Source organism: Eptesicus fuscus, chromosome 13 (assembly GCF_027574615.1).
Source record: "Eptesicus fuscus isolate TK198812 chromosome 13, DD_ASM_mEF_20220401, whole genome shotgun sequence".
NCBI classification, from domain to species: Eukaryota; Metazoa; Chordata; class Mammalia; order Chiroptera; family Vespertilionidae; genus Eptesicus; species Eptesicus fuscus.
Window position 1 is genome coordinate 80394150 of NC_072485.1, and position 20961 is coordinate 80415110.

Sequence of the window (20961 nt, forward strand, 5' to 3'; positions counted from 1 at the left end):
ATTTGAAGAAGGCCTGAGGAAAAACAACTTCCTCAAGTCTTTCCTGGCCCCAATAAGGGCCTCTATTTCCAAACTTGTCCATCTTAGAGCTGCTCTGGGAAACAGCTGAACAGGACTGGCCCATCATTCACAACCTCCCTGCCCAGGTGCTCACTCCTGTCAAGCTCCTCCTCAAAGGTGATCTCAGGGTGATCCTGCAGCCCAACTGCTTCCCACCCAGCCCTGCCCTGGGATGGGCGCTTTGGGAGAGCCGGGCTGTGTTGCAGGAACTTGGCCTTTCCGACTAAGGGCTGGAGGAAACTGAACCTGCAGAGGGAGTAGCACCAAAGGTGCAGAGTCCCTGTGGACGGCGCTCTGAGCTGCCACCCAGGTGGGGAGGGGCCGCGGGGACTCCCAGGGGAAAGCCAGTTTATGCAAAGTCAAGGCAGCAGGAAGTTCAGCCAGCTGCTGGCCTCAGCGGTTCCTAACCCCGAAAGCTACTCTTGGAGCAAAAGAGGAAGTTTTACTCCTGCCCAGAAGCAGTCCCAGTCCAAGAGGGTTTTAGAAATAGTTTGCTGTGACCGTGGACAAGTGTAACCAAAACCTACTACTTTAAGCCCAGTTGAGAGCAGTAAGTTATTTTTTAAAAATATATTTTTATTGATTTCGAAGAGGAAGGGAGAGGGAGAGCTAGAAACATCAATGATGAGAATCTTTGATCAGCTGCCTCCTGCACACCCCCTACTGGGGGTCAAATCTGCAACCTGGGCATGTGCCCTGATCAGGAATTGAACCAGGACCTCATGGTTTATAGGTTGATGCTCAACCACTGAAACACGCTAGCTGGACTCATCATTGATGTTTCTATCCCTCCCTCTCCCTTCTGCTCTTAAAATCAATACAAACATTAAAAAAAAGGCAAAACCTAAACCATATAGCTGCTGACAGATCTGATCTCTGCAAAACAAGTCCAAAGCATCTCTTGCAGTGGAAGCAGTTTTGGTTCTCGGGTGGAATCGTGTTCTCTGGGTGGAGCTGGCGCCGTTTTGAGATTAAGCTTGTGAAGAACAGACAGTGTAGGTATCACCTGAGTTTGTCTGAACCTGGCCACTGAGGAGGGGTGACTCCAAAAGCTGCTCACTGAGTGACAGCACCACCTAGTGAGCACCTCGGCAAAGCAGTGGGCCCAAGGCGAGCTCACAGACCCACGTGTTAGAAAAAGGCCCTGGTCCTGTCAACTCAGACACACCTCTCCCCATCCAGGTTGACCCCTGGAGAACAGCCACTTAGAGACTTTTATTTAATGATTGATTTTGAGAGATGTTGAGTTGTTGTTCCACTTTATTCACTAGTGGCCCGGTGCATGAAATTCGTGCAGGGGGGGGGTGGGGGTGGGGAAGGGGTGGTAATCGTCCCTCAGCCCGGCCTGCACCCACTCCAATCAGGGACCGCTCAGAGGATGTCCCACTGCTGGTTTAGGCCTGATGTGGGAGATTGGGCCTAAACTGGAAGTTGGACAGCCCTCTCACAATCCAGGACCACAGACTCCTAACTGCTCACCTGCCTGCCTGCCTGATTGCCCCTAACCACTCCCCCTGCCACCCCCCCACCCCCCGCTGGCCTGCTCACCCCCAACTGTCCTCCCCTCCTGGCCTGATCACCCCTAACTGCCTCCGCCTTGGCCCTGCCACCATGGCTTTGTCCGGAAGGTCTCTTGGTCTAATTAGCATATTACCCTTTTATTAGTATAGAAAATAGGTTCTTTTATTTTTTAAATATATATTTTTTGATTTCAGAGAGGAAGAGGGAGAAACATCAATGATGAGAATCACTGATCTGCTGCCTCTTGCATGCCCCCTACTGGGGATTGAGCCCACAACCTGGGCATGTACCCTCGACTAGAATTGAACTTGGGGCCCTTCAGTCCACCGTCCGACACTATCCAGAGCCAAACCGGCCAGGGCTCATTGGTTGATTCTTGCATGTGCCCTGACCGGGGATCAAACCTGCCACCTTGGTTCATCAGGATGATGCTCTAACCAACTGAGCTGCCCGGCCAGGGCCCACTTTAAAGTCTTTGGGCAGGAAAATCACTCAAGGACATCACAAGGTGTAACCACGCCTGACTGGCTTGTTTTATTGGAGAAGGGGACTCGGAGTTAACAACGTGAAGACAGTTGGGACCTGAGGTCGGGAAAAATACCCTCCCTCCCCATTCATGCCCACTGCCCCAAATAAAAAATAACCAACTATGGGAGAGCAGCAGAGACAGCGACTGGGAACAGGGGACAGAGACATGGAACTCGAGGGCAGCGGAAGAGACCATGCATGTGCTGGGAGGTCCCAGAGGCGGCGGCTATAGAGTAACGTGGGTACAAGTCTCTGTATCTTCCACACAGGTCTGTATAAATATAGAGATAAGTTGTCTGCTTTCCCCCTTCTCTCCCTCTGCTCCGTGCTGCTTGCTGCGGTCCCAGCTCCTCTTTCCACACGAGGACAGAGGGAAGAGGGATGATGAGCAAGTCATCACCGAATTGCGATCAGGCCCACATCCATCAGCTTCTGGATCTTCTGTGCTATTACAGGATTCTTCAAGTGTCTAATGAAGAAGAGGCAAAGCTTGAAATGAGACTTAAGGTAAGAGAAGCCTTACTTGTTCTTGGAGCGAGCCCCAGTGCACACCCCCTAGAAGGTACCAACGGGAAGTGGTTAAGGACAAGTTCTGGCAGGAGAGGCCTTCACTGCCATGCAGTCAGAACCTGACCAGCTGCTCCCCTTTATGGGACAGCTTTAAATGGAGACCATTCGTCCCAGCAAAATTGGTCTTTCCAATGAACTATTTAAGCTACCATGACTAACATACAGATGAAGCCCTTCCAGTCCACCTTTAAACTGCCAACCTTTAAAATTTCAAGTAAGAATCACACAATAAATACCCTACTCAGGCTGATCACATGCGTCCCCAACCTCACGCACTGCCACTGGTTTATCCTTTAAGGCCATCTCCCCAGCTCCACTCACTCGCTAAGTGCCTGAGGGTCCTTCTGCATCTGTTCCAGAATGAGCCGCATGGCTGGGTCACTCATGATCTGCTGCACCTCAGGGTCGGCCATGGCCCGTCGCTTCACGTCTTCGGGGCTGTCGTGTCGGTTGTACTGGGCCATCATACAGCGCTGGTAACCATCTGCTGCCTCCTGCATCCCAGCAAAGCCAAAGGGCGTTAGCACAACCTACCTCACTGCGTCAGTAGGTCCACGATGACAGAGGCAACACACACACAGAATCAGGTGAGAGGCAAGGATCAGTGAAGGACCACGGCGAAGGAGAAGGGGGGCAGGGGAGAGCCAGAGCAGCCCACCTTACAGTTGGAGTCCAGCTCTAGTGCCTTCTGGTAGACATCCATAGCTTTTGTGTAGTCCTTCATTGCTTCTAGGGCAGCTGCTTTCCGTGTATAGCCCTTGACTGCAGACAGAAATGGGGAGGGTGAGGCCTTATCCAAAATGCAGCTCCCAGGGCTGCTTCTCTCACCCCTTCACGAGCGTCAACGCCCCTCACGCCCTGATGCCAGCTGCTAAATATTACAGCTGTGAGGACACACAGGCATGCTCCTGCCTTTCAATCGTTTGACCAGGATCAAGGGACGGGCAGAGGCAGCACAAAGGCACTTACTGAAGGACGGCTCCAGTTGGATACATTCCTCACAGTCCTAGGAAGAAGAGGCAAAAAGGCATTAGGCTCATTCCTTTCCATGAGCTACTTCAAGGCAGACTGCTCCTTTGGAATGACAAACTGATCCATCACCCAGAGCCCTTACAAAGGATTCTACTTTTGCTTCCAGTGCTCCTGTTAAACCTGGCATCTGGGTGGATTTAAGAGCAGCCACAGCAAAAGGAGGGTAGAGGAGTCAGTTAAGCAACACCGCAAGGGACAACAACTCCAGGTTAGGGACCATCCCATCCAAGTGGCCTGGACTTTTCTAAAGGCTAATGACTAAACACACACACACACACACACACACACACACACACACACACACGCGCGCGCGCCCTGGCTGTTTCAATGGTTAGAGTGTCAGCCATGCACCAAAGGGTCATGAGTTCAATTCCCAGTCAAGACATGTATCTGGGTTGCAGGTTCACTCCCTGATCCTGGACGGGATGTGTGTGGAAGGCAGCCAATCGATGTGTCTCTCTCACATCGCTGTTTCTCTCTGCCTCCTCCCCCGCCCCCCAAAAAAATCAATGGGCCCAGCTGGCGTGACTCGGTTGTTGAGCGTCGACCTCTGAACCAGGAGGTCACAGTTTAATTCCCGGTCAGGGCATATGCCCAGGTTGCAGGCTCGATCCCCAGTGTGGGATGTACAGGAGGCAGCCAATCAATGATTCTCTCTCAGCATTGATGTTTCTCTCTCTCTAACCTTCTCCCTTCCTCTCTGAAATCAATAAAAATAAAAATCAATGGAAAAAATATCCTCGGGTGAGGATTAAAAAGCAAAACAAAAAATACACATACAAAAAGAAACAAAAACCCAAAAGGTGGGGAAGCTCCTAGTTTGAAAAACTAGAGAACATGACAACCAGATGAAAAGCATGGGCTTTAGAAACTAAAACTTTAAAACGTATTTTCAGACAAGTAGAGAAATCTGAATCTAGACACAGAGCAGGTGGCACTGAAGCCTTAGCTTTGCTATCATCAGGTGCCAATAATACTGTGGCTGGATGGGGAAAGTCATTTCAGGAGAAACAATTTGTAGGTCAAGAATTTGGAGGTCAACTGCCAAAATGCATACAATTTCCTTTTACAAATGGTTCAGCAAGAATGTATCAATACTTATTGTTGAATATAGGTGAAGAATACACAGGCATTCTGTGTATTTTTGTTTGAAACATCTCCAAAAATATAAAATTATATAAAATAGAATGTGCTACACAGTGTAGTTTGCACAGCTAGGTCTAATTCCTCCTCTTCCACCAAGAAACTTTAAGAGCAGAAGTAAATCCATTCATTCTTCCCTTCCGTTTGCACGAGTGGGAAAGGCCTGCTCCACCTCACAGGTGACTGATATCTCCAAGCCACAGATCCAGAAGATAATGGCAGCAAAACCAAACCATCATGGTGTTTCCACATAGACCACATTTTTTCACCTTCCCACAAAATGTTCCCAGATTGTCTCCTAGAGAAGTTACAAAATAGCCAAGAGGCACAGAGCAGCTTCTGCTCAGGAGAGCAATGGAGAATAATTTCTCCAGTGTCGAACGTATTCAAATAACTATTCCCAGCGTGACTGAGAACAGCAGACCTGCTCAGCTAAACATCAATAAGTCAAGAATGGTAAAGCTGCTGTGCAAAATATGGCAATTCTAAAAACACACAAAACACAGAACCGTCCTATGATCCAGCACTTCCGCTGTTAAATACGAAAGAACTGAAACTAGGAGCATGAACAGATAGTGTACACTCATATTCATAAGAGCATTACTCACAATAGCCAAAAATGGAAACATGTATCAACAGATAAATGGATAAACAAAAGGTGGCACATACTTACAATGAAACAGTGTTCAGACTTAAAGAGGAAAGAAGTGCTGATACATTTTATAACATGAAGCTTGTAGACATTATGCTATGTGAAATAAACCAGACACAAAACAACAAATATTGTTTGGTTCCAGTTACATGAAGTACCTTGAATGATCAAATTCATAGAAACAGAAAGTACAACAGTGATTGCCAGGAGCTGGGGGAAGGTCAAAGGGGAGGATGCAGAATTCCAGTTTGGGAGGATAGAAGGTCGGTAATGGATGGTGGTGATGGTTGCACAACAGTATGAATCTACTTGATGCCACTAAATTGTACACTCAAAATGTTAAAAAGGCAAAACGAAACAAAAACAAATGTGAGGAAGGATTATGGGGAGATAAAAAAAGATCAGGCCAGGTTAGGTGGGAAAGGATCCACTTCCCCAAATACTCCCAATCACTAACAACATGGGCAGGACCGGAAAGAGAGGTCCTGTAGGGGATGGGCAAAAGCAGGTTGACAGTTGTTCGAAAATAATACAGTAATTAATAAATAATATAAGAACTGTGTTTCGCATACTCACAACTGTAAGCTTACTTTTGCCCAACCCTGTATTCACAAACCTCACACATGCACCACCACCATCTTGAATCTATAATCGAAACAAGAACAGCAAGCCGATGTTGATGAAAAGCGTGAAAAGAGAACACACACATTCCTATGCACAGGTCACAAAAATGGCCACTCCACAGACCCTCTTACCTTGAGCGCCAGCTGAAACTCCAGGAGTTTGGTGTAGCAGGCAGCTCGATTGCTGTACAATTTGGCATCTTTTGGGTTCCGTTTGATAGCTTCTGTATAATGCTTCATGGCTTGGGGATAGTCCCCTGAATAAGGAAGAGAGAAACTTTAAAGCCACCTTCCCCCACCAGGGCATATTACCCTGCAGCCAGCCGAGGCCCAGAAAGCATCCCAAAGTGCCACCATCCAGGCTGCAGATACCTTTCTGGAAACATTCATTGCCTTTGTTCTTCTCCTCCAAAGCCAGGTCAGGGTTTATGTAGGCCAGCCGCTCTTGCTCCTTTAAGATTTTCTCTGCCTAAGAAAACATAATTCTTGGAAGAGTCATTTAAATTCTTAGAAACATAAATATTGGGCTTAAAAAGCCAGGTTAGAATTTTAATTTTCAAAGAGTACTGCTGGCAAGATTTAATTTTTGTTTTAAGAATTTTATATCCTCATTTTCAAGGTTTGCTGTGAAACAGAAGGATATTGACATACACTTGGTACAAACATATGCCCCATAGGACATGGTGCATGTGTTAATAGCACGAGTAATTTTCGACTAGTATTTTTGTGAATACAGTCTCCCTCCTACATAATTTATGACAACTGGCATAATACCCAACACTTGGGGTATGTAAGAAAAATCTTAAGTGATAGGGCAGCATCATATAACGTGACTAGAGACACTACTTAAAAAAATTAAGGTTCATTATTAATTGACAGTAAATAAAATAACAATAGATTAAGAGATAACAAAACAGCCCTTCTTCCCCACCCACCTGCTGGCATTTCTTGAGCACATCTGGTGTTCGGTGCTCTGCCAGAGACTTGTTGTAGAAATGGATGGCATCCTTGTATTTTTCTTCTTTGAAGTAGGAATTGCCAATTCGTGCGTAAGCTCTGACAGACAAGAGGAAAAAGAACTCGCTAAGGGGAGAGCAGACAAAGCCAGCCCCTGCAGAGAACACAGGTACAGCTAGAAACAAGGCCCACTGCTCAGGCACGTGCCCCTCGGCACCTTTGGTCTTGACTCCTGCGGCCTCCTTTCCAGCCTGTTGCTGACAGATATTGGACAACAGACCACACATTCTGTGGCCAGCAGCCCTTCTCCCCATGCAGGGAGATTTAAACCGTGGACATGCAAACCTCTGAACCACTCAAGGTGCTCCGGAAGGCCAAGCGTACCTGGCGATCTGGCGATAGTCTTCCCGGTTTTCTCGCCCCACGTCGATGGCCTTCTCACACAGCTCCCGGCATTTCCCGTAGTCGCCCTTCTCGAAGTACACAGCTGCCAGGCAGGACGGGTAAGAAGGAAGAGTCAGCCCTTGCCTCTCCCTGAGGTCCGCCTAACAACTCACTCGCCCCTCTTCCTGGGCCTCACCTGCTTGATTGGTCATGTAAGTCATGTTGGTGGGGTCCAGGTCCTTGGCTCTGTCGTAGTGCTTCAAGGCTGTGTCAAAGTCTTTCTTCTTGTAGGCATCATTTCCCAGTTCTTTTTCTTTCAGTGCCTAGATGAGGTATGAAAGAAGTAAGTGCCAGGCAAATCTAACCAAGACGGCAAAAAGAGCAAGAGCCTGTGACCTGCCCCAGGCACTGAAAAGCACCTGCTACTATCATGTCTATGGAAGCAGGTTCTTCACATCCAAGGCCTCATCAACCAGCTAGAGGTTTTAAACAGTGAAGTACTAGCTGTTCAAATGAGAAGTTAGTTTCATCTCTGCTTCCTCTGAAAGTCCCTTTTCCACCTACGATCCTGGATCTTTGTCAGAAAACAGAGGGCCTCTTCAGGGAAGAGGAAAGCCGTTCAACTTGAATCACCTTCAAAGAGGACAGCACAGTCTGTATCAGGTTTGACTGTGAGAGGCTGCACCAAGTTCAGTTTCTGCTGTGTGGCTGTCTCAGGTCTCAGTTGTCAGGAAACAGCAGCAGATGGGGTGGTGAGAGGATTAGAAAGGGCTGTACTGGTGGCACGAGTCTTCAGTACACTCACTGCCACCCACACTGTAGGGCCTTTTTTCCAGCTTTGAGACACCCCAAACAACCAATGCTTACCCATTGAAAGATGCTAAATCTGGCAACAACCTGCTGTTCTCACTTACAAGAAGGGAAATAAAATCATTCAGGCACTTGCCTCCTGCTCTGATGACAGAGCAGCTAAGTGGACAACCTTTAATTACACACTCCGTCCAACCAGAACCAAGAAGCAGAAGCCTAAGGATTGATAGCGACAACATTCTTCTGGATCATGGCAAGGACAAGGATCACTCACAACTTTACTGGCCTGCCCTGGTCAATATTCAAACCGGCAGAACCTCAGTGGCTGTGGGACTATGAAAGGGTAGCTAGCTCCCATTGCCATAAGTCTTTGAGATACACGATTCCTATGAGATCACTTGTACCTCTTAAGAGATCAACCACTTTAGCCCTTGCCAGTTTGGCTCAGTGGATAGAGCGTCAGCCTGCGGACTGAAGGGTCCCAGGTTCGATTCTGGCCAAGGGCACATGCCCAGGTTGTGGGCTCGGTCCCCAGTGGGGGTCGTGCGGGAGACAGCCAATCGGTGATTCTCTCTCATCATTGATTTTTCTATTTCTCTCTACCTTCCTCTCTGAAATCAATAAAGAAATACATTTTTTTAAAAAAGAGATCAACCACTTTAATTAATAGTAAGCTTAGCACACACTAAGCACTCATAAATATACAGCCACCCAAGGTCTATAGACGTTCCCAACCTGACACACCTACATTGACTGGTTTTTACAATTGTATGATATCAATGAGAGGAAAAACGAGACCTGCTTCTTATTCTCTGGAAGATCCTCTTCCATCGGCTCTGGTTTGGTCTCCTTTTTGGGAGGAGGTGGTGGTGGAGGTGTAGCAACTTCGTCCTCATCATCCATACTGCCCAGATCAAATCCCAGGAGAACACTGAGAGTAGTCATGATCCGGGGATCTTGCAGTTTCCTAGTACAAAAAAAAAGGGGGGGAAACTAACAACCATTCTTCCCCACAACTGATCTTTAAATTACTACTTACTGCTAAAGCTCAGACTACTCTATACAAAAGCTTCTCACCCATCAAAAGATTGCTAGATTCTGTACTTATGAGTTACAACTGGGAAATATTCAACCCTTCAAAAATCCATCTAAAATAAGGTAACAGAGCCATAGCTGGCTTGGCTCAGTGAATAGAGCGTCAGCCTGCGGACTGAAGGGTCCCAGGTTCGATTCCAGCCAAGGGCACATGCCTGGGTTGTGGGCTCGGATCCGCAGTAGGGGGTGTGCAGGAGGCAGCCAATCAATGATTCTCTCTCATCACTGATGTTTCTCTCTCTTTCTCCCTGAAATCAATAAAGAAAAGTATTTCAAAAAAATAATAAAATGAGATAACAGAGGTAAATTTATTTCTTGAGTCAGCAGATATAAAAATGAGTTATATGTATACTTCATATGATTTCAGAAGTCAGAGGAATTCAGAGACACACAGATACCAGTATAAGATTTAGAGATACCTCTTTACACCTTACATTATTTTTCAAATATATCTTTATTGATTTCAGAGAGGAAGGGAGAGGGAGAGAAAGATGGAAATATCAATGATGAGAGAGAACCATTGATTGGCTGCCTCCTGCATGCCCCACACTGGGGATCAAGCCTGAAACCCAGGCATGTACCCTGACCAGGAATCGAACCGTGACCTCCTGGTTCATAGGTTGATGCTCATAGGTAGGTCTTTTTCTTTAAAAATAAAAATAAATATTATTTTGACTTTTAGAGAGAGGAAGGGTGAGGAAGAGAATAACATCTATGTGAAAGCAAGACGTCCATCCACTGTCTCCTGCATGCCCCCTGACCGGGAATGGAATTAGCAACCTTTCGGTGCATGGAACAACACCTAACCAACTGAGCCACACTGGCCAGGGCCTGACATTCTTTTTAACCTTGAGTTTCCACTGCGATATACCAACAGAAACTGTAGGGCTTATGTCTATGGAAAGCATATATAGATGGTGCCAGATCAGAATTGTAGGAGAGCAGTGAAGAGGCATGTGAGGGTTAGAATGAACATTCCAGATTACGCTGCTTTATGCTCTGCAACCCTTTCTAGAAATACAAACAAATGAAAAACCAACAACTCCTACTGCTCGTTGGGAGAAAAAGCAAAGGCAGAAATCCTGCAGTGGGGTCGAGGGAACCCCTCCCATAGGATCCAGGAAGAACACATCATGTTCACATCCACTTGCAGAGCTAAACCATGCTGCCTGAACTTACGTGCCCAGATCGGATGGCTTGCTTCGCAGTTGCTCTATCAGTGCCCGGTAGGTAGGATCATTGAGCAGTGCCCTTGTCCTGGGATCACTCTCCAACTTCTGGTACAGATTGGGCATGTTGAAAGGGTTCATGAATTTCCTCTCTGTTCCAAACAAAGGAAAGTGCATCGGTTCACTCAAGTTACTATGCCCCTATAGCTTACTGACATTTCAGGGGGGGAAAGGCTCAAAATCAATCCCTCTTTAAAGATAATGATTGAAAAAAAGGGAAAATGACCATGTACATGGTGCTCACCTGCCAATCGAGCCTCCATATTCTGTAAACCCTCTTTGAGCTGAGGATTATTTGCTTCATGTTTTAAACCCTCCTCATAGGTTTGCTTGGCTTCTTCAAATCGGTTCAAGAACTCAAGAGCTGCTGCTTTTCGAGAATAGCCCTTAAATCAGCAAAGACACACACAAAATTCAGGCATGGGCCACATAAAAACATTATGGTTAGTGACGAACTGCATCTATGACAGTGGTCTCATAAATTATAATAAGGCTAAAAAATTCCTATCACCTAGTGACACTGCAGTCATCCTAAAGTGGTAGGGCAATGCTTTGCTATTTTGCTATTTCTTAAGTAAACTGAGTGTAGACTGAGTGTACAGTGTTTATAAAGTCTACAGTGGTGGACAGTAGGTCCTAGGCCTTCACATCCACTCACCCTCGTGCACTGCCTCACCCTGAGCAACCTCCACTCCTGCAGGCTCCATCTGTGGGAAATGCCCTGTACAGGTGCACCATTTTTTATCTTTTCCATTCTGTTACCGTTGCCTAGAGTATTCAGTACAGTAGGTTTGTAGCCTAGGAGTATAGGCTAGACCAGTGGTCTGCAAACCACGGCTTGTGAGCCACATGCGACCGACACCCCCACTTCTTCAAAATTAGACTCGCCCAGGCCGAAAACTGACTTATGCGCATGGGCCACGAAGTTTTAATCACACTGTACGTGCGCGCCCGCACATGGTATTTTGTGGAAGAGCCACACTCAAGGGGCCAAAGAGCTGCATGTGGCTCGCGAGCTGCCGTTTGCCCACCACTGGGCTAGACCATACAGCATAGCTGTGCAGGTCCGACCCTCTAGGTTTGTGTAGGTGCACTATGCTTGCACAACAATGAAATCACCTAATGACTTAGTTCTCGGAATGTATTCCTGTTGTGATGCATGACCAGCCTTAGCCTGTTTTGCTCAATGGATAGAGCATCAGCCTGTGGATCAAGGGCACATACCTCGGTTGCAGGCTTCTCCCCAGCCTGGGCCCTGGTCAAGGTCCGTATAGGAGGCAACCAATAGATGTGTTTCTCTCACATCAATATTTCTGTCTTTCCCTCTCTGTAAAAATCAATGAAAAAATATCCTCGATGAGGATTAAAAAAAAGAAAAGATGCATGACCAGCATGGCCGGCGTGGTTTAGTATTGACCTATGAACCAGGAGGTCACAGTTCAATTCTCAGTCGGGGCACATGCCCAGGTTGTGAGCTCAATCCCCAGTGTTTGGCTTGTAGGAGACGCCGATCAATGATTCTCTCATCATTGATGTTTCTCTCTCTCTCTCCTTCTTCCTTCCTCTCTGAAATCAATAAAAATATTTTTTAAAAAACCACAAGAAAGCAAACAAACAAACAAACAAACAGAGATGCACGACTGTAAAGGATACTTAGAGGTAAATCCAGAAGGTGAACTCAAAAGAATCTATGAATCTATTTTACATTTCATGGAACAAAATGGGCATTCATGTGAAGGCAAAAAACAAACAAAAACAAAAACCAGGAAGAGGAGCAGGATATAATGCCACGATGGATACTTCAAGAATCCAGCCAACTATCAAAGAGGCACATCCTACCCACCCCAATTCATCTTTTTTTTTTTTTAAAGTATTTTATTGATTTTTTACAGAGAGAAAGGGAGAGAGAGAGTTAGAAACATCGATGAGAGAGAAACATCCATCAGCTGCCTCCTGCACGCCCCCTATTGGGGATCGAGCCTGCAATCAAAGTACATGCCCTTGACAGGAATCCAACCTGGAACCCTTCTTCAGTCTGCGGGCCGATGCTCTATCCACTGAGCCAAACCCGTTAGGGCCCAATTCATCTTATGATCAAGTGTTGCCAGTTTCTTAGGCAGCATTTTCTTTCTCAGTAGTTCAAAAAAATAAGACATGTCTTAACAATTGATAGTACCTCAATAGATGTGATGAAATATGCTATTACTCTGAGGAATATACTTTAAATGGGTAATAAACTACTATACTAGTCTATTGGGCTAGGCAATGAACCAGGTCAGGAGGGCATGATACTTAAGAACTGCACCCCAAAAGGCATTTCTGGGAAGCCCAAAGAACCCCAACTCAACCACAGCTTACCTTGCCCCAGTCAGGCTTTAAGTCAACAGTTTTGCAGCCATCTTCATAGGCCTTCTGGTAGTCCCCTTTCTTGGCGTAGGCTGCTGAGCGGTTGCTGTAGAGCACGTGGTTGTGGGGATCTAACTTAATCGCTTCGGAATAGCACTGTAACGCATCGTTGATGTTGCCGGCGCTCAGGGCCTTATTGCCCTTCTCTTTCAGCTCATTTACCTGAGGAGAAAAGGAGCCACAATGTTTATTTAGTCCCAATGCTTAGGCGATGCTCATTCTTTGCTGCAGTTACAAACAAAAGGTTACTTTACAGATCAGAAGAGAGAAATAGACCAATTCATTTTTACTTCCCAGCAAGGAAAAATAACCAGGCAGAAGCCTGACACACTGCTCTCCACCAGCTCCCTTGTGGTTTGATAAGAACTCTGGCCACTCCTCTAAGTCTCTACTTGGAGCTGATGAAGCCACTCTAGGGCATACTCATGAGTTCCTGTCATGTAAAAGTCAGTTCAGCTGCACAGATTTCCAGAGTCCCAGGGATAAACTGAGCACAGGCCTGGTCACTCCTCACAGGAAGAGGCCACTAGGAAGGAAGTGGAGCGAGTGTGCACTAAAGGCTTTAGGAGGCTCTTCAGGAGCACCGAGATGCTCTCCCATGATCAGAAAAATCTACAAATTTCCATTTATACTGTGGTAATATACCGCAACATGGTAGATTAATGCTTTGTTCTTTAATAGGTAAAGCCAGCCCCCAAATCAGTTATTGCCATGCTTAAATATTAATGTATTTCGAAGAGGATAAAAACGCTACTGGCGGTTGAATCCCTATCCTCTCACACATTCAGAATGGAAGGAACAGGAGGACATTAAAGGCTTAAATAAGTGAGTGGGCCTTGGCTTTCAGAGCAGGGGCCTCAGGAAAGGGGCTTCTCCTACAGGAAAGGGAGGTCCACACCTTAAATGCAAACACATCCACTGAGCTAAAGCTAAGGCCTTCATCACTACCTCCTTCTTTCTTTTTACCTATCACCCACCCATGACCCAGTATACTGATGCAACGAATTCTGTTAAGGGAAATGATTTTGGAACTCTGAGGCACACGAGTTGGGAACCTCCATCAGAATGAACTTAGAGAATCTCAAAGTGAAAAAAGGCAGGAGACCACCAAATTTAAGTAAACAAGGGACAAAAATCTTAGAACCCAGGATGGAGGCCAAAAGTTAAAAACCTCAACTCAACTAGTAACAAGTAGTAGCTAGGAGCAGCTCGATGAAGTTATTGCCTATTCTATACACCATCGTTTTCCAAATGGAGCACTGTCAGTCAGGACATAAAGTTTATAGGTCATGATCAGCACTTGAAAAGATCAAGTGGAACAGAAAATACCAGCATGTAGTCCACATAGCATTAAGTACTGTTTTGTTAAATGGATTAAATGGTTGTATGTATGTGCTGGGTTAAATGTAAAAAAGAGTATCACTAGAATTTATTTGAAAGGTACTGTTACTTATTTAATACAATTTTGGACAATCAAATTTCCCTAAAATTGATATGTGAATCTCAAAGGTGAAAATGAAAAAAGGTGGAGAAGTCACATTTATTTTCAGGAATGGGTTTAAGACAATAGATTGTTTAAAAACAAACATTTTTATTGATTTCAGAGAGGAAGGGAGAGAGAAATAGAAACATCAATGATGAGAGAATAATTGATTGGCTGCCTCCTGGGTATGTGTCCTGACAGGGAATCGAAGTGACCTCCTGGTTCTTAGGTCCACCGCTCACCCACTGAGTCCAGCAGTTGAACTAAGCCAGACAACAGATTCTAACACCTGGAACTAAAATGCCAGGTCAAGCCCTGGCTGGGTAGCTCAGTTGATTAGAACATCATCCCAATATGCCAAGGTTGTGGGTTTGATTTCTGGTCAGGGCACATACTAATAAAAAAAGAACATAAAAAACAACAACAACAAAAAAAAAAAAACAGGTCATTTGCACAATTGCCAGGGTAAATTTGTAATCCCACATTCAGCCAGGCATTCATTTACAATCTACCTGTATATAAACTTATGTAAATGGCATCGTGATTTTATTCCCGCCCCCCCAAAAAAAAGCTCATTTTACTTTGGTAAACGCAGGGAAAAGAAAACTTTTTAAAATTTAACAGAATGATGTATTTCTCATTCCAGAAATCTCTTATACCATAGCCTACTTATTCCCAGACAGAATTTAATTACCACCAGGGTGGACAAAGTTAAAACTTCTCCATTCTGCTTTAATTTTGTTTTAATTTAGTAAAGAGACTCGAGATTTGACCCAAGGAACAATGGCTATCCTACAGCAAAAGGTTCAGCTCCCTCGATCACACCAAAAATATGAGCCATTTCCCCCTCCAGATCAATCATTACAGCTCAATGACAGCTTCCAAGGGAGGTAACCTCTGTGGGCCTTTCACAACCTTCAGGCCTCTGAGGCTAGAATGAAGGCATCGGACACAACCAGCTTCAACCCCCACCCCCTCCCAAAGGCTGAGCGGAGAGGCAAATCACTGACTTCGTGCTGCTCATCCACAGCATCTGAATTTCCTACAGCGACGCCCTCCGCCTCGTGTAATTAGAAACCGACCTTTCCGAAGTGTCTGTCCTCGGTTACTCTGGAATCGCACACACAAGGGGGAAAAGACGAGGAGGGGGAGGGCCGCACATGGGTTTGTGAAACGCTGGCAGAGGCGGCATTCGTTCCAAGGACTTTTGCTGCACCCTCCCCTTTCCTGCATCAGGCGAAGAGGTCGGCCCGCTGCTCGTCCTACGCTCACTCAACACTCCTCCACCCCGGCTTTCAGACACAGAAAAACAGCTTATTTCCCCCAAATGGCTACCAAGTCCCTCAGCTACTTGCAGCGTATCCGTCCCCGCTGCCTGCATTCCTCCAAGTTAACTGTGGCCAAGTCCCGGGGGGCCCCTTCGTCGGCATTCTCTCGTCTATCTCCCAGAAGCCGAATTCCCCGATGTAGACCCGATCCCTCGTGCCTCCTCCGAGCCCCCGAGCCCACCTCCATCCCTCCCAGAGCCGCGGGCTCTACCCTCCCACCCCCCGCTTAGCCCAGAGCCACTTCCCTGGAGGCCTCCGGGACCCGGCCGCAGGCCCCTCTTGCCGTGGCGGGCCGGACTCACGCCGAACTGTCGTCTCCCCTCGGCTCTCCTCGCCGAGACGGGAGGCGACCGACACTGAGTGGACCCGGCGCTCCCCGCGGCCCGGCCTCGCTCCACCGCTCACCGCCCGCCGCCCGCGGCCCTCACGCCCTCGCCTTTCTCGCTGCTCCGCTGGCCCAGCCCTCCGCCCCCATCGGGTGCCCGCCCGGCCTCTCCACCCGCGGCCTGGCCTGGTCCGGTCCCGGAGCGGTCCTTGGGCCTCAGCCTGCCCCTCCTTCTTCACCTGCTCCATAGCCCAGTCCGGAACCTGGTAGAATCGACTCCGTCGGCTCCGCGTTCCCAACCGCACGCGCCGCCTTCTGGAACCTACTAGAAGCTGCCGGGACCCCCGGATCCCGCCCCTTCCTCGTCTGCTCACTGGTCACGCTCCTCTAAGGGCTTTCTATGCTTCTTTACTATTGGCTTAAAGTCTAGCCCATCACCTTCGCTCCTCTTTCATTGGACAGCAGGGAGCAATCCCCTTGGCCCTGCCTCCAAGGCGCCTCGGGATTGGGCGCTCCCAAATAGGCCCCGTCCACCTTCGACTGCCCGATTGGAGGGCGGGCCAGAAATCTGGGTCAGCGATTGGTTACTTGCTCCGCTAATTGTGGCCGCGCTGGCCGCGCCCATTGGTCCTGGTCTTTCTGGAAATTTCCACATTTCCCATTGGGCTGACAGACTTCATGACAGAAACGCCTTCAGATGAAAAAAAACCCAATTGGGCGGAGAGTTGCCAACACTTTGCGCTGATAGGTTCTCACCGCTGCCCTTCCAGCGGCTGCGGGTTTGTGGGAGTCCGTAGCGACAGCCACCCTTTGCCGCTGTGGCTACGGCAGCCGGAGGGCCGTGCGGGACGCCTGGGTTCCGGGCCGCTTCCCGCCTCCGGCGGCTGCGGTCTAGCCGATGACCCGCGCCCCCCCAGCGCAAAGAGCCCCAGTCTCTCGCCCGTGCTTCGGGCTCTCGGGGGTCCCCGTGGTGAGGGTGACCGTCTGGGGCGGCCCTTACCCGGATCCCAGCTGTTCGGTTCTGAATGTTCAAAAGTACAGCGTGGCGGGAAAGGCCGGGCCGGGCTCGGACAGACCCGGGACCTCACGCTGGCGGGGCCGGTGGCCGCCGTGTCCCCTTCGTGGAGACCCCCTGAACCTCCGGGGTGAAGGACTGGTCATCCGGGGCCAGGAGGGGCTCCTGCGCAGTAGGTGGCACTTACTGAAGGCAGCTCCCCACTCCCTGGTTTGTACGTAAAGGGGTGAAGGAACAAAGACCGCAGCGCGGTGCTGACCACCCCCGGGCGGGGGGCGGGGGGCGGCCTGGCGGCGCCTGGAACCGCGGCCCACCTGCCAGAGGCAGAGCAGGCGCCCGAGGGAGGCGCAGGAAGGGCTTAGAGCGGGAAAGACGGGCCTGCGGGCTTAAAATGCCGATTTCTGCACCCGGACCTGTGCGCAGTTCATGGAACAAAGGAGCCACAGGGGCCTGGAGAGGGGCCCTGGGTCCGGCGCGATGGCCGTCCTCTTTGGCCAATGCCATGCCTCCCCGGGGTGGTACTGCCCTCTGATGCCCACCGCCCGGCTGTCCTGACATTGTGGCCAAAGTCACCGCAGGTTCACGCGGCTGCTGACTCCCTCCCTGGCTGAACACTTGGAGGCTCTGGATTGGGGCTCAGGGCCTAATTGGGCGCCTGCGTTTCCCACCCCCTTTTTCCAGCCCCCCACCGTCAGCACCGAGCTCCAGCCACACGGACCTCTCCTTCCCTGACCGAGGTGGGCTCCTTGGCTCTGGGCCCGCCTCCAAGCTGCTCCCTCTGCCGGATCCCCCGGCCCCCAGCTCTGCCAGGTTCACCTCTCATCTCTCTGGCTGAGACGGGCCCAAACAGCGAATGCCCTGCCACGTGTCAGGTGTTAACTGTGGGCTCGGGGGGAAATGCAGTGAACAACACGGACACAAGTCCGGTTTCGTGATGTTTGTGTTAGTGAAGGAGACACACGTAGAGGTTTGTGTAGTGCATCTGCATCAGTGCAGGAGAGAAACGTGTCGGGGTCAGGGTGCCAGGGGCGCTGGGTGCGGGGCCAGGGCAAACCCGTGCGGAGCTAACATTTGAGAAAAGACACAGGGAGGTGAGATTTAGGAGAAGTCTGGGGAAGAACTTTGCAGTCACAGGGAACAGCCGTGCAGAGGTCCTGGGGTAGCAGCTGCCTTGGGGTGGCCAGAATGGAGGGAGCAGGGAAGAGACAGGAGGAGCCAGGTCCTGCAGGTGGGAAGCTGTTGTGTTCACGGTGGGACATGCTGGCAGATTGTGAGCAGAAGAGTGACAGGATCCAATTTCATTTCATCGGCTCCCTCTAGTTTCTGTGCAGATGACGAGGGCAAGGGGGGCCTGGGAGGGCTGTGGTGGCAGCTGGGCCCGGGTGGGAGCAAAGGAGGGCCGAGGAGAATTGTATTCAGATGCACTTTGGAGGAGCCACCAGGACCTATGGATGCATTGGACACAGACGTGAAGGAAGGAGACAAGGACGGCACCGAGGCTTTTGGCCTTCTCTCTCTCAACTGCTAAATCTCTGGTGGCCTTTCCAAGCCTTCCACCATCTCTCCCCCCCCCCCCCCCCGCCCCCGCCTGTCTCCAGGCTTCTTTCCTGTTCCTCTCTGGGGCCTGCCTTATCTCCCACACCTCTTTTACTACGCGTGCGCTCTGCGTGCAGGGGCTCAGCAGTAAGAAAGGCAGCCCACCGGCGCGACTTCTGCTCACATGGCTCTGTCTTCTAATGGGAGCGTCCGATGATACTTAAACTCATCAGCTGTGTGACTTTAAGCAACCTACTTGACCTCTCTGTGCTTCAGTTTCTTCCATTTTAAAACCGGGATGAAAAAGTTTCAATGTCAGATTAGTTGTGAGGATTAAATGATCTTGATACTTGTAAAGCAAGTGGAACAGTGCCTGATGACAGAGTAAGCACTATCTACATTTGTTACAGAAAAATAAACGCACAGCCCGGCCGGTGTGGCTCAGTGGTTGAGCATCCACATATGAACCAGGAGGTCATGGTTCAATTTCTGGTCGGAGCACATGCCCTGGTGTCAGGCTCGATCCCCAGTAGGGGGCTTGTAGGAGGCAGCCGATCAATGATTCTCATCATTGATGTTTCTCTCCCTCTCCCCTCCTCTCTGAAATCAATAAAAAAATAAATATATATTTTAAAATAAATGCACAGATGAAGAGAATTCTAGACTTATAAAGAAAGCAAATGGTAAGGGATAGAGAATAACCAGGGGGCAGGAAAGGAAGGAGCCCCTAAAGGTGGGTGCACAGTGAAGGCCTGAGACCTGGGGGGAGGAGAAGCCGGCCAGGGCCAGGGTTCCAGGAAGGGTAACGGAGGGTGCGCGGGGTGAAACAAGTGTGGAATTTCCAAGGGACCCAAAGATGGCTTTTCTATGCTCTGTGACCTTGTCTGTAGAGGGATAATGAAGTGCCAGTGACTTCCCAAAGTTACTACGAGGATTAAACAAAATAACCCAAACTCAAGTCCTGTCAGGCCTGACCCTTACAAAAATGTGAGAGCCTTCTTCCAGAAAAGAAAAATGCAAATTAAAAAACAAGGTCTGAGCTTCAGGAGGGATGCAGATGGGAGACCCTAAAGCTTCAGCTGAATCAGTGTCATGGTAAAGCCACGTCTGAGCAGTCAGAAGGGTTCGCTCTCATCATTCCCACCGACGGGCGAACTCGGAGCCCCTGGGTGGGCAGGGGGCAGGGTCCCCTTCCCCGGCTCCCTGGACACAAGCAGCAGCTCCACAGAAGGCGTCCTGGGCATCACGGTTCAAGTGATTCCTGCTGCTATTCCCGTGCCGCGCTCTCACGGGTGGGGAGCGAGGTGGCGAGGGCAGTATGTGTCCACGCAGCATCCTGAGCGAATGACAGACCGCAGGGCTCAATGCGTGCGGCCAAGTTCTCTCTCCGCAGAGCAAACTTCCCGTTGTCAAGTTCTCCCAATATCAGAAAGATAAAACATCTGGGCCTCAGGGAGCTTAGTGTGGGGTTAAGGAGTGGGGGTGGGGGTGGGGGGGGGGTTTGCAGCTCTGCCTTCTGGGGTCTGCAGCACATGGAATTGTTGTTTTTACAGGAACTTTCACTATTGGAGTGGGAATTCGAGGGCAAAGTTCCCTTCCGATTCTGAGAAATTCCTAAAGAATATTTCATTCCCCATTTAACTGAGTGATTCTAACTTCCAGCTCTCCCGCTAAGATAGAATCGGAGCCCCGCCTCGCAGGGAAAACGTGTGGGAAATGAAGGGCCACAGAGTTCCGCTCAATTCGGCGAACTTCTATGGTGAGCCAGGCACTGCGCCAGATGCTTCAAGGAATAAAACGGTGGTAATTATTATCCCATAAATTATTCAGAGAGCCCAGAGCCCAGCCGGGGACCTCGCCATCCACCCTGCCTCCTGGGGTGACCTCAGGCAGTCTGGTGGCTATAAATACCGTCTCCATGACTCCCACACTTCCACCTTCCGCTCAGATCTTGCACCCAAGTTCCAGACTGTCCACCCAGGCGCCCCTTGCTGCCCCACTGGGAAGGCCAATCACCTCCCAATGCAGGGGACACTTTGCAATGTCCAGAGACATTTTTGGTCGTCGTCACTCGGAGGATGGGTGTGCTACCGAGGCCAGGGATGCTGTTGAACAGCCTGTAACGCACCGGACAGCTCTCCAAAGTATTCGGTTCCGACTGTAAACAGGACTGAGGGTGGGGAATGTTAAAGGTATTTCTTGCACTTGAGCTTGGCTGAGGCTTGAGACTGAAACCTGCTACATGACAAGCAGGTTTAAATGGA

At 49.1% G+C, this 20961-nt stretch overlaps 1 protein-coding gene across 1 annotated transcript; it reads right to left on the reverse strand.

Moving 5' to 3' along the window:
* Window positions 1-2085: 2085 nt before the first annotated feature.
* STIP1 (stress induced phosphoprotein 1) lies at window positions 2086-16468 on the reverse strand. Its single transcript, XM_008159047.3, has 14 exons — window positions 16386-16468; window positions 12963-13172; window positions 10849-10990; window positions 10555-10696; window positions 9079-9247; window positions 7667-7793; window positions 7471-7573; window positions 7065-7185; window positions 6502-6598; window positions 6262-6386; window positions 3649-3685; window positions 3338-3441; window positions 3001-3173; window positions 2086-2578 (listed from the first exon to the last, which is right to left on the reverse strand). The coding sequence occupies exons 1-14, from the start codon at window positions 16392-16394 to the stop codon at window positions 2506-2508; spliced, it is 1632 nt and encodes a 543-aa protein (XP_008157269.1). The 5' UTR covers window positions 16395-16468; the 3' UTR covers window positions 2086-2505.
* Window positions 16469-20961: the final 4493 nt, after the last annotated feature.